This window comes from Fundulus heteroclitus, chromosome 6 (assembly GCF_011125445.2).
Source record: "Fundulus heteroclitus isolate FHET01 chromosome 6, MU-UCD_Fhet_4.1, whole genome shotgun sequence".
NCBI classification, from domain to species: domain Eukaryota; kingdom Metazoa; phylum Chordata; class Actinopteri; order Cyprinodontiformes; family Fundulidae; genus Fundulus; species Fundulus heteroclitus.
The window spans coordinates 15,211,542-15,225,187 of NC_046366.1; the positions used below are offsets into that span (position 1 = coordinate 15,211,542).

At 42.4% G+C, this 13,646-nt stretch overlaps 1 protein-coding gene across 2 annotated transcripts in view; it reads right to left on the reverse strand.

Annotated features, from left to right (window-relative positions):
- Positions 1-7,831: 7,831 nt before the first annotated feature.
- The window catches only part of ptch2 (patched 2), a 28,115-nt gene continuing 22,300 nt past the window's right edge, over positions 7,832-13,646 (reverse strand). For both annotated transcript variants that reach the window (XM_036138159.1, XM_012878965.3), the window contains 5 exons: positions 12,946-13,083; positions 12,367-12,509; positions 9,002-9,407; positions 8,364-8,913; positions 7,832-8,265 (listed from right to left, as the gene is read on the reverse strand). In XM_036138159.1, coding sequence (XP_035994052.1) covers positions 8,231-8,265; positions 8,364-8,913; positions 9,002-9,407; positions 12,367-12,509; positions 12,946-13,083 — 1,272 coding nt within the window. In that variant the 3' untranslated portion in view covers positions 7,832-8,230. The remainder of the gene's footprint in view (positions 8,266-8,363; positions 8,914-9,001; positions 9,408-12,366; positions 12,510-12,945; positions 13,084-13,646) is intronic.

Below are 13,646 nucleotides of genomic sequence, written 5' to 3' on the forward strand. Positions count from 1 at the left end.
CGTTGCTTCTGACAGCACGGCATCAAAAATCAGTCCAGAGGGGTTTCATTTGATCAACCCATGTGGTTTCTTCAACTTAACAGTTTTTCCATAGTACTGTAAAAATCTTGAATAAGTAATTTTCCTCCAGACTTTGTTCTCATATAGATTGCTAAAATAGACATTTACCCGTCTTACTGTAATAGAAACGCGCTCCATCATCTCCAGATTGTACAAACTGCTCTTAGGCGAGGCTCCTGACTGGAAGTAATCTAAGGACTCAACACTCGACTGTTGCCCTCCTCTTCACTGGTTACGGGTTCGTTTCACAGTTCCTTATAGAAAACTTGGTGTTAACATTTAGGCACTTGCAAGCAACAAATTACACCTTTGACCTGTTAAAGCCTTACAGATCTTCTCGTGTTGCAAACCAGAAACTACTGTCTGATCCTCTGAGCCATTTTAAAACCTGTGGAGATTGCTTCTTTCAAGCACCAGCATCTTGACTGTGAAATACTCTTCCCTTTCCGTTACCCTGTATTGCCAATGTTGACTCTTTAATTAAAAAAAATGCTTTTAACTATCTTTTTATGTTATCTTTATCTTTTATTCTTTGTATTCTATGTTCTTCATATTTCAAGGTGAATTATTTTGTCAGTATTATAAATGAAAGGTGCCTTATAAAAATTTGCTCACTTCTGTCCTAGTTTTACACCGCTCTGTCTGAATGCGTCCATGTTTCTTTGAGCAAGTTTTTTTTTTTTTTCCAATACAAGAAGAAGAAATGTCATGACTATCGGGAGATGCGTGTTCAGTATTGAGATGTATCAGCTGTTTGTTGAAAATAATAACAAAAGCCAACAGTGGACATTTGGAAGGAAAATGTTTTTCCATTTTTGCCCGACTTTGGATTACAGCTGCTCCCACTTGTTAGTTTAAGTCCTGTGTGGTCTTTGTCTTTGCTTCATGATTTGGTCAAGTGTTTAACTTGGGGTGAGAATAAGTGTAAAGCATCTGACTGAAAACGTGCAGGTTGCTACATGACAGAATAAACACATTCTTGATAATATCAAATGTCAGAGAGGATCGTATTGTAAATTTGCTTTCACTTTTCGTTAGTTTACGATCCCAAAATTCAGCCTATTTTATTGGTATTTTATGAGTCTGAGGTGAGGAGAACATTGTAGATGGTTTTAAATATTCATTTAAAAATGAAAATCTGAAAAGTGTAATTTTGTGTGCTATTTTCAGCACCCTTCAGTCATTAATTTATGGAACCAAGATTTACTGCAATTAGAGCTGCGAGTGTTGTGGAGTATGCTTACATCAGCTTTGCACATTTTAAGAGTGATTTTTTTTCTTCTTTCTTTTTTTTAGTCAGGTGAAAAATTGGTCATAGAGCTGATTTGAAGTTCTAATCCTAATACATTAACAACCTTTGATCTAAATGTCTCCATTGATACTCAGGTTGTAGCTTTGGTGTTATTGTCTTACTATAAGGTGAACCCCTGCCAGACTCCATTTTTTTTGAATTTATTTTTGTTTTTTGTAGCATTAAACAAATTGTAGTCCAGGAGCTACAGCTGTCACATAAACAGGTTGTCCCACCTGAGCTGTGGATCTCTGCTGCTCCTCCAGAGTTATCATGAACCTCTTGGTTACTTGTTTCATAATTACTGCTGTCCTTGTCAGGTCTGTCAGTTTAGGACAACCGTGCCTTGGTAGGTTAGTAGGTGTGCCACTCCATTTCCATTTTCGGATGAATAAAATAAAATCTAATGTTCCTCGTTAAAATCTTGGGATATGGTTTTCGAACCTAACACTGCTTCAAACTTGTGCGCAGCTCCCTGACCTGTCTGCTGTGTTCATTGGTCTCCACGATGCCATTTGTTCAAGAATCTTCTCTAGCAGGCCATCAGAGAAGAGCCGCGTTTGTGCCGAGAAAAGAAATGCACACACATGAAGTCTGTTAATTACATGACTAGGAAAGCCAATTGGTTAAACTTTGACATTTTAAAAACCATGTATGTTTTAATTTCCTAATTATGTGCTACACAGTGTTGGGCCATCACCTAAAAAAAATCATGAACGTTTAAAGTCAATATCATAAATAAGACGTGAACAGTCGATTATGCTTTAGTATGAATATGAGCTACTTTACATTTGTATCACCAACAATAAACCTTATTTCTGCTCCAGCTCACTCATGAGCAATTCTTCTCTTACAGAGTCGTGACATTAATGCAACCTGTGCATTCACCTTGACTTTACCTACCAAAATCCTTTCCATTCATATAATAGTCCGTTGCTTTTTAAAAAAAAAAAAAAACTCCAGAGGAAGTATGTGAAACTCAACCTTTCACTTGCACTGTGCTGTGTTGTTAGCTTAATTCGCGATAGTGTGTTTATACTGTTTTGGTTTAGTTGTAAATGGACATGAAAGCAACTTCAAACGACTGAGGTATCAGATTCAGACGTGGGCTGCTTCGCCTGAGCCGACAAACGAGGAGCTGTTATGTGGAAAGCGCAGGAATTTACAGGGTCTACCTTTCATCTACACAGGTGGGCCTGCGTGTATAAGCGAGTGTATCTGCGTATTAGAAGACGTAGAAGGGGAGGAAATATTTAGCTATATCCATGAGATCCCAAAATGGAAAAGGTGACATAACCTTTGGGCATAAAATATAAATCTAGTTGGTGGCTCAAGAGTTCAGACTTCATTTTATAGCCAAAGATGGGAGACAAATGAAGGAGTCTTAGTGACGAGTTTCAACAGATTAGATGGCGGGTTGTTATGTTTCACAGTTTTAACAATTGCAATACATGTTTTTTAAAAGAGGAAGATGAAGAATGTGCATGTTTCTCTGTATCTGTGTGTGCATAGACAGTGACAGAGATCTTAGACAGGAGAGTCACAACAAGTGATCCCAGCCAGTCTGCGGGTAGTTCAGAGCTGTTTAATGCTGGTTCATTGGTAAAGAAGTGGAGATGTTTCACACTACTGTGCACTGAAAAAAAACCACACACACACACAAGGTAAGTTGAATATATATATAAAAAAAACTAATACATACATATTGGTGCATTTAAAACAGTTAACAAGGGCCAATAGCTGTTTATTTCCATACAAAATACACAATTTCAACACATGGATATTACCATGGTACACTGCACATTCTATTAATGTTTTTTTTTTTTTTTTACGTGTTCTGTCTGGCAGTGTAGCACCAAGAAAGCCATTGTTAGTGCTACACGGCCAGTTTTACTTTCACAAGTGGAGCAATACCGCTTTTGCTATAGTGCTCCACTTGATATATATGCAAAAAAAAAAAAAAAAACTTTATTAGATATTATTTTGGGATTATTTCAAATCCAGTGAACACTGAAACGGAAAGGTAAAAGAGAAAGAAAGATAGAGAGAAAGATGAGGCAAAACATTAAAGGGGAGAAAAGGTGACAGAAATAGAACAGAAGAAGAAGAGAGAACCAAAAAACATCCTCAGAGTCTGCTTCTACACCTGCATGCAGAAAGAGAGTTAGAAAGAACAACAGAATGAACAGAAAACGTATCAAAGAGATAAACAACCAACACTTTTGATGATATCAAAGAAAAATATATAGTATTATTCAATAAAAGATGTAGTCTGTGGCAGCTATCTGTAAGCACCTGAATCCATGCACCTGCAGGTGTTTGTGACAGTGTGCTTCTATGTGTAAGGTTTGTCCATAAGGAAAATGCTCAATAGTTGTTGTGAGGAGAACAAAGACCCACCCCCCAGGGCGCCGAGGCAGACCCCAGGGAGACCAGAGCCCCAGATGTCCGTAATGATCCCCAGAGTGCGGGGGCCCAAGGAGGACCAACACAGGGATCGCTGCAGCCCCCATCCCACAGGAGAGCCCCAGGAAACCCCCCAGTAGCCGCAGCCACAAGAGACAAGCGCATAATCATCGGCACACAGTCACATTCACCCACCCTAATGTCCACACATGCAAACCCTTCTAACCACACAATCGATCTAATAATACACGAGAATAGACCCGGCACACACACTTGTACTCACCACACATGTCCTATACACCCAGGCCCAGGTACCAATACCCCAGAGGGGTGTCCAGAACCCCAGACCTGGGAGGCTATTTCGGTCCAAAGCAAGCCATGAAGAAAAACGTATAAATCTTCGTATCTTGAATTAACTGTTAATTGATAATTCCTTTTAGAATTAGTTTTACTTTTGATCAATCGACAGAAAGTGAAGATAATGGAATGTTGTGCATTAAATGCTTAGGTTTCCTGTGAATCACTGAACTAATATTAATTTTGTTGTAAAACCACTGTTTTCTGAAAGTGCTTCATGTGTTTTGTGGAGTCAACCGGTTTCTGGCACCTGTGGACAGGTATTCTATTCCAAGATGGTTTGGCCTCAGAAACATGGTGATCGATGCTGCGCCTTAAGTTCTTTAGTGGGTCGAGGTCCTGGAATGGCTCCGACCACTCCATAACATTCATCTTGTTGAACTGGAACCAAGATCACTCACTGGTGTGTTTGGGGACATAGCGTCATTCAAATGTCCATTTAAAGGGCATTTCCTCTTTGGTATAAGGCAACATGATCTCTTGAAGTGTTTTGGTGTGTAAACTTATTCTTGATCCCCTGGTATGTGAATAATAGGTCCAACATCCCCACAGCATGATGCCTCTGCCACCCTGTTTCAGTGTACGGTTGAAACTCAGCGTTCTTGCCGATTGTCTGGAGTCAAAATACCCCCAACCCAGAAAGAACAATCCTGTATACTTTCATTAAATGTTGCACCATTTCTTTATATATTTCCAATTTGACTCAGGTTTTTGTTGATGAATGAACTACAACCGGTATGTACACAATTTCCTGCCTTTGTCCTTAAATAGGGGTCAGCTTTTCACCTCACTGACTGAACTCCCCCCGTACCATTAAATGATTTAGTGAAACTGAATCATCAACATTACTCTTCAGTCAATGTTTTTTTTTTTATCATTTTTCTTCCTCTAAAAGTTTATCACTTTCCATGAAGAATAATTTCTACCAAACAGAGTTATGATAAAAAGAGTGTTTGCTGTAAAGCCCAAAATAAAAGTTTCTTTTTTATCGTGGAGAAGTGAACAAATATTTTCTAACATACAATTTTTAAAAATAATTTAAAAAAAAACAGAATGAAATTGTTATTTCTTTTTAAAGGTGCCCATTGAATGAAAAATTATGTTAAACCTAAATCTGCCAGGGGTATGAATAATTTGGGGCCTAACTGCAGGAACATGGGTGAATATTCAATTTGAAGCTTCCTCTCAGGATCCACTCTGAGTGTGACGGATGCTGCCTGTGACTTGAACGTCATCATTTGAAAAGTTCCCTTCATCCTGAAGACAGTAAGCTCAATAATAATTACGAATACTGCAAATCATTTTTATACCATTACTTGCTTTTATTCTGTCTTTATTTTCCAATGTTTTAATTATGTAAAACACTTCACATTATCCTTGTACTGAAATGTGTTATACAAATAAATGTACCTTGCTAATAAATTAATTTAAGCCATCTAAAAAAAATTATTTTTTTAAAAAAAGTAGCATGTGGCTGTATTTCATAATGCACATTTAAAGTTACATTAAATTACTCACAGGCAGCTTCTGAAGGCAGTTGGTTGCGCTGGATTTTATTTGGGTAAATCAGACTAAAGGGGGCTGAAGAAAAATGCACAGCACACGTTTTAGATTGATAATGGGTATAAAAAGTTCTGCATAGCCTATTTCATTTTTCATCCAGTTCACAATTATGTTGTGTTGCTCTCTGGCATAAAATCCCAGCGAAAGCTGGACGCTCGTATTTGCAAAGCGACAAAATGTGTAATGGCTCAGTGGATTTCAAATACTTTTGCGATGCACTGTAGAATGTTAATGCTTGCAGATGAAAGCATTTTCTGCAGAATAAAAAATAGTAGTGCATGTTGTTTTTAAGTTTAAAATAACCAAAAGCCAAGAAGATTTTAGGTTTTAAGACATAAATATCAACACTCCACCAGCAGACCTTTTGTTAAAGTCTTTAAACAATGAACCTGGATAAAAGGCTGGATCACCTGAATGAGTGCATTTAACCTGCAGATATTGGGAGTTTGAACAGCTTGTGATAACAGCACCGACCCAAGGTGTCTTTGCAGAGGCACAAAGGAGAGGAGATAAGAAAAAGAAAGAGGGGCAAGGAAGCACTTTTTCATTGAATTTATTTTGTTAGTTTATTTTCTATAGCAGGTGAGGGAACATAACGGTCACATATGGGTTCTCTTGAGCATAGTTTTCAGAAATCACAGTGTTTCAGACGTGGACAAGAACATCTTAAATGAAATGACAATAAAGAAGAAAGGGCCAAGAGGAAACCTAAAAAAAAACATTTTGTCACTTTTTCCTACACACCTTCTCCTTCATGGTCCTCCAATTGCCCCCTTTGCTCCACACACACACACACACACACACACACACCCACACGCGCGCACACACACATTTGCACATACACACAAACGCACCAATGTGTTGTCACCCCCCCATCCCCAAAAGACAAACGAAACAATAAAACAAAACCTCAAGAACAAATAGATATATTTATATATAATATATATTTACTCTTTAAAAATAGAACTTCAATCTAGATACTAGCATCTGTACAAACTACAAAAATAAAAATTTTAATATAAATAATTTATATGGCATGACATTAACATCTTTCTCAAAATAAACTACAAACCAATGCAGGAGCCCCCACCCCAGCCCACCCCGTACCCCTCTCCCCCACCCCCCTCCCCCACCAGTTTCTGACGTGGTCTCAAACTGGAAAAACGGTGCTTTGCTGGATTTTGCTTCATGATTCCCAACTGCAGTAGCTAAATGACTCATCTTTCATATGTACAGAAGGCAAGAAAATGCAAGAAGCTGCCACTTGAAACATGACGCACACACAAATAATAATAATAATAATAATAATAATAATATTAATAACACCAGATCCGTATGTTTATCCCTGCAGTTTATCCTGGCAGTGGCGAGACCAATACTGGACGACTCAAGTTTGGCTCTCTGTTTTATGTAAAGAAAACTATCAGAAAGTGAGTCAAAGCGAGTTGAGGCACCAAGATTGACCGAACCGGTTGAAAGTGACGGCAACATGACACTGTTACCACCCAAAAAGGGGAAATAATCAAATAAAATAACTCCCTTTTGCATTTTAAAATTCCCTTTTTGACATAAAACAAGGTGAACAACACTTTTTCGACAAAGTGACTAGAACAACCCCCCCCCCCCTCCCCTCCAGACCCCATATATGAGCTTACAAAACTGCTGAAGAAATAAACATAAGTTATCGGAGCTCCTTCAAGTAGAATAAAACTGCAGAGGATGCTGAGACAAGGTCAGAGTGTTGCTTTCCAGCGCGATGGCCGAATAATTCAAAAGAAAGTTTGGAGCCCAAAAGGAGAACACAATACTGACCTCTAATTGCTGGCATAATGAGAAGAGGGGGGGGAGGGGGAAAACACACTGAAGGCACAACGGTTACTGCTGTTAGGAAAAGAGTATCTGCTTTGTAATTCTCTGCAACCTTCAGCAAAGAACTCGGACCCGACAGATCGTGATCGTATAATACTGTAAAAAACAGGAGGAGGGCAAGGGGCAGGTGGGGTGGGACTGCAACTTTTTTTTTTTAAGGCAAATCGCCTGAAAAAAAAATTCTGAAGTGTAGCAGCAAAAAAAAAAAAAAAAAAAAAATTTAAACAACAACGACAACGAAACAGTACAATTAGAAATAAAACACTGACCATGTATGTTCAATACTCTAATACCTTAATAAAATCTCACTTTTTCGTGGAAACATATAGAACATTTCTTATTCTATACACAGCGGGACGGAAAACAAATCCACAACCCCACGTGAAAATAATCTTTTACATCTTACAATAAGAGTATACCCAAGTTATACAGTACTCTTTTAAATAGCTTCCCTCTTCTTTTTTTTTTTTTAGTATTAAAATATATATACTCATTGATTTATATAACTCTTAAAACAAGTAATTTATTTTATTTTTTTCACGTCCTTGATGTGAATCCTCTCTTCTTCTTTTTTGTTTTTTATTCGAAGTCTATGTACACTTGAGAGTTCGAGACACAGTGAGGAGGTCAAGGTGCTCTGGGATCCAGAGACTCGGAGTGAGAGGGCCACGGTGAGCGGGTTCTCTAGCAGTCTTTGGACACCTGGATCCTCAGCCCACCTGCAACACGCACAACGAAACGGCAGAGGGTTAGGAAATAAAGCTCTCCGTCCCATCTTCCTGCAGGCTGGGCGAAAAGTCAGCGCAGCTCAGCTCACCTTGTGACTTGCCTAGCTGATATTCCGTCTGGACCTGTGTCGCCTCCAAGTCCTGGAGCTCTAGAGAGTCTCTGTTACACGACGAATGTTTCGCTTTGTCACCACAAGTCCTTTTAGCAGCTTCGAAACAGTCCGACTCGCTGTCCATGTCAAAACCTTCATGCATGTAGCCCTGATAGGCCGCCCCCGGCAGGGTCGGGTGCACGGCCACCGTGACAGAGGCCGTGGCCGTCACCATGGTGACGGGGCCCCCGGCGGGGACCTGTTGCGTCGGCAGGGAAGAGTTGCTGTGACCGTAGCTCGGCCCTTTAGTCCTGTTCGGCTGAGGCCCCCTGCTGTTCTGCGGCCGGGGCCCGCTTTGACAAGTCCTCCCGGGAAAATGAGCTCTGTCGCTGGGTAGGCGTTGAGCCGACTGAGCCTGCAGTCTCTGGGGGTCGCTCTGCTGCTCCCGTCGGTTACCATCCCAGCACATCACCTGGGAGCCAAGCGTGGGTTCACAAAACGGTTCGACCCTCCCACCTGCTACGTTTTCTCTGAATGGCTTCAGCACCTGTAACGAACACAGAATTTATGTCACACATGGGTGAACATACACGACGGCATGTACTTTTTGAGCTTTTTGAGCTCCTGACGCTTACCGTTAGCTTGGGGAAGCTCGGGTTCTTGCTGGCTTCCACCAGAATATGAGACGTTGTAGACGGGGCTGCCGTGTGCGGCGCTTGGTACGCGCTCCTGTCACAGTACTTATAATCCTCCTCCCCGATCCCAGACGTCGTCGTCAACTCCGAGTAATATTCCGAGTCGGACGACTCGGAAAACGCCTGCTGCCGGGACGAGCGCGGGTGGTTGTGGGCCGTGAAGTAGCCGTGGTGGGCCATCGGAGGAGGCAGCGGGGGCTCGGGGGAAGGCGTCGGCAGGCAGCTGGAGTTGTCGACCGGGGTGACTTCAGCTGGAGGGCCCATCATGGAGAGGAGGACCGGGAGGAGAACCAAGCCGTTCAGCATCCCCAAAACAGTCAGGATGGCGAGCACGGCGAAGAAATACCTGCAAAGTGGACATATGCAGCGCATTATTGAGTGAAGATGAGGAAAAACAGCTGACCTTAATTAATCAGCCTCCGAGGAGCAAGAAATGAGCACAACATAGATAAGAACCACCGGGGTGTGTTTGCATGATAACGTTCTCAAGAATCCCAAGTAAAGTGTTTAAATAGTAAAATCAGATTAAACACGGAGATCTAGGAGGGTATTTTAACGCAAACCTATTTTCTACGTGTTAAGAAACTCCGCTGGGAGAGAGCGAGACAGAAAGAACGAGACTCTGCTCGGATAACAGGAAGGCTGAATGTGTATGACTGCTGATTTTGGAAACGTTGGCAGCCTTTTGGGAAACTCAGAGTAAAGGTCAGGACTCACAACCACTAGTCTGCGTACGCAAATATATAATACGAGATCCTGAACGCAGTTCATAGCGCTAGCTCTCAGATTGCTCCGTCTTTGTTTCAAAAGAATAGTAAAACATTATTTCACGCCGGCTAGTCTTTCACGAATGCTGCGTGGTGTCGCATCTGCTCCCAATAAAAAAATCGCGGTAGGAAAAAACTATCGTGTGCACTCCTCACGAGATGCCGGTTATCTAAAGCTGCCAAAAGTCGGCACCAAAGATCGGACGCGGGTAACTGGCCACGAAACGTCGATTGGCGCAGCTCTCATTAAGAGCGACTCACGTCACGTAGACGATGCGCACCTATCCCTGGGCTGAACAGATGTGTCGCCCGTCCCTCCTCCAGCCAGATCCCCCTCTAGATTCTCAAATCCTTTATTCCCAGAACTAAAAACCAGTTTTCTTTGCACATTAAACCTTCTGACCGATGTACCTCCTGTAATATCAACGTTTGCCAAACTTTTAATACCGCTACATAATTCAAGGGAAGTTCAGAACTTGAAATAAATGACTTTATTAACCTAAGCTGCTCGGTTTTTCTTTTTATCTTCCGTGACACAAGACCACACAGCTTAAAAGGCCCAAACACGGGTGTCTGCATGATTGAAATAGACACTCACGCACACACACACACACACACACACACACACACACACACGCATGAGGAAGAAAAGTAGCTGGAGGAAAGAAGGCTGGAAGAACCTTGTGTATCAAAGAGGTACAGGCTGATCTGACTCCCCACTCAGTTTAAACATGTTTTGATGCCTCTTGTGCTGCTGCTGCTGCTGCACAACATTCTCTGGCTTGTTTTTTTTTTTTTTTTTGCAGCTCCCACCGTATGCGTGCTTGTTTTGCGCATGTGTGCGTGCATCTCAGCGGAGCTCCGGGGAGGCAAGGGGTGGAGGCACGCCACAAGAAAGAGCTCCCCCGAGCAAATTAGAGAGAACTCCGATTCAACACTTAACAGAAAACGCAGGAGGAGCGAGACGGTAAGATGCTTTAAGTCTGCTGGGCCAGACTTTAAGAGATGAAAGAAATAAAGGGGGGGAAAAAGTGATGAAGTTGGCATGAGGCGAAGAAAGAAAGAAAAAAAAAAACGAGAAGAAAAGTTGTTACGGAAAGAGGCTTCTTCCCGTTTGCTCGAAATGATTATTACTACCATCCAGCTGCTAAAGGTCATTAATTCAGGAAAGATTAAAAAGCTGGAAGTAATATACACCTCAAATCAAAGGAAAAAAAAGAAAAAAAAGAAAATTCACATGGGTCTCCTTCATGTTCTGCTTTATTTGCAGATTAAAAGAGACAACTGTGGAACCCCCATCAGTTTCTCACAGTCAAGAATTCTGTGGTTTACACAAACTCTAATCTTTTCCAGTTGCGGTCAGGGCTGGAGAGCCATGCATGTACATATATGAAGGTATACGCGTCTCCCTTGGTAAGAAAAGAGAGAGAGTTGGGAGAAGAGCGGAATGGTGCTTGTTTGTTTATTCAGGGCATTGCGAGGCCAGAAGATGTTTACAGCAGCGTGTTTATGCTGCTCCCCAGCTCGCCTGCTTTGGCTCACCCCATTCGCCCTAAAAGAACTGCAGCTAAACAAGACCTCCAACAGAGACTCTGCCCCTCCGCCTCGCCCCTTTCCATCCTCTGGCCACATGTTGCACGGCGACCAAATTTCTAGAGGTTTTTTTTTTGTTTTCTTTCCTCCCCCTCTATTCTTTTTTAGTTCCTTTGAATTGACTCTAGTTCAGTTCTCCACCTTTGTGGAGGTTCCCTTTGCTATCTTTGACCCACCCATTAGAACCACGTATCCGTGCGAGCCAGCCACCCTCCCAAGACGTCTCCCTCTCTATTTTGCTTCTCTGCGAGTTAGTTCGGTAAAACTGGGCTTTTTTTTTTTTTATTTCACGGAGGCCTGTTGCAGCCTGCGAGCTAAAAGGTTGTGGTTTCGGGTTTGGGCCGAGACCACGTTCTGCTGAAAAACATGGAGCTATTCGCCTCTCCACCCCCCAACCCCCCTACTTAGCCCATGAAGTGCTAGAAAAGAATGACTGCATTACGACGAGCGCGCGCACAGGATTTACACTTCACACGGCGGACACGCACATGCACTCAGGAAGGAAAAGAGCGGAGGGAGCCCCCTCTGTCGGTGCGCCGCACGCCACCCATCAGACTGGCTGACCAGTTCAAATTTAGCTCCACTTTTTTTTATTATAGCATCCGACATGGTGGGGAAAGAATGCCAAATGGGTGATAGGAATTTTTACAGATTCCCCGAGAGAGAGAGAGAGAGAGACACCACCCAGTGGGCAGCAGAAAGCTTCAATGTTTACAAGCAGCTGCTACACACCACTGATGTTTCCCCCACTGGTTGCATTCTGAAGATGGAGGTGTGTGTGTGTTACTAGATTGACAGAACCAGCTGTCTGGATGTGTGTGTGTGTGTGTGTGTGCAGAAATAGAAGAATCACACTTCCACCTGCATCAAGCCCCCCCAAGACGCTTTCCCTTTGCATCCAAATCTGGGGGGGGGGGGGAACAAAAACACCAAGAAATATCTCACCTCATGATGAAGTCGAACTCCGATCCCGCCAGCATGAGAACACCCAGCAACGTGGAGATCGCCCCATCAACCACTGGGGCGAACATGTGTTCCAGGGCCACCGCTGAGCGCTTGTTCCTGTTGCCAATCGCTGTCAGGAAGCCCTGTGGCAAAAAAAAAAAAAAAAAGAAGAAAAAGGAAAAAAAAAAGAAAAAGAAAACGGGAAAGGTGGGGAAAAGGAATAAATTAGAAATCTTTCCGATCAGAAAAAAAAAAAAAAAACGTGTTTGTGGCGGAGCTTGGCGGGGGCACAGAGCTGCTGGATTACTGTGCTTGACTACGAGGCAGCACACAGCGCTAGAATGCAAGTCTGCCATGGTGAAGGGGGGGGAGCCAAAATAAAATGGCTAATCGCAGACTTTTCACCTTCATTACTTTCTATTTCTCAAATAAAACTACGGGAGTCTCCGCTTTGAACCGATCTGGGCATCGCGGAGAACAAAACACAGTCTCGGCTTTGAGTGTTTCTTCTATCGTTCATGCGGGTTTCGAGCCAAACTGTTAATCCACGCGTGTTGCTGTCGCAGGCCGAAGACTCACCAGGGCAATGTGAACCGTGAACTCCACGCCGATGCCCACCGACGCGATCAGGATGACCACAGGAATGGCGCTGAGCTTGATGCCAATCAGGCCCATGATGCCAAACAGCTCCACGGTCATCATGGCCAGGATGAAAACCTGAAACAAACACACACAAAGAAAAGTTAAGACGTGGGTGAAATAAACAAAACGGGCAAATAGCATTTAAAAAAATAAATAAAAAAAGTAAATAGATCTCATAGAGGTCGTTATCAGAGAGGGATTTTGACATTTAAGAGTGGCTCAGAAGGTATTTTATTTTGCAAATTGATGCTAGAACGCTGTGACCATGTGATCAAGATCTTAATCGCATGGAGTCAAATTCCACATCCTCAGGGTAGCAGCGTCTCAGAGTTCAGACAAGGATCATTTTTTGAGACATTCACGCAGCAATGCTGGCCGCGCCGATGCTTAACACAAGGCGCAAAAAGTCTTATGACTTTGTTTGAAAATAATTGCAAAACCCTGTATTAAACCTCTGTCACACGCTCAGTGTGACATCAGCTTTTCACATCAGGAAGACCAGACAAAAAAAAAAACTCCCAAAAGGTCAAAGCTTTAGAAAAGCAGGTGAAACACGACATTGGACACAACAATCTGATTTGTGCATGTCAATGTGGAAAGCGTTTGATCCCAGCGTGGTTCTTGAGCTGGGCCACGGT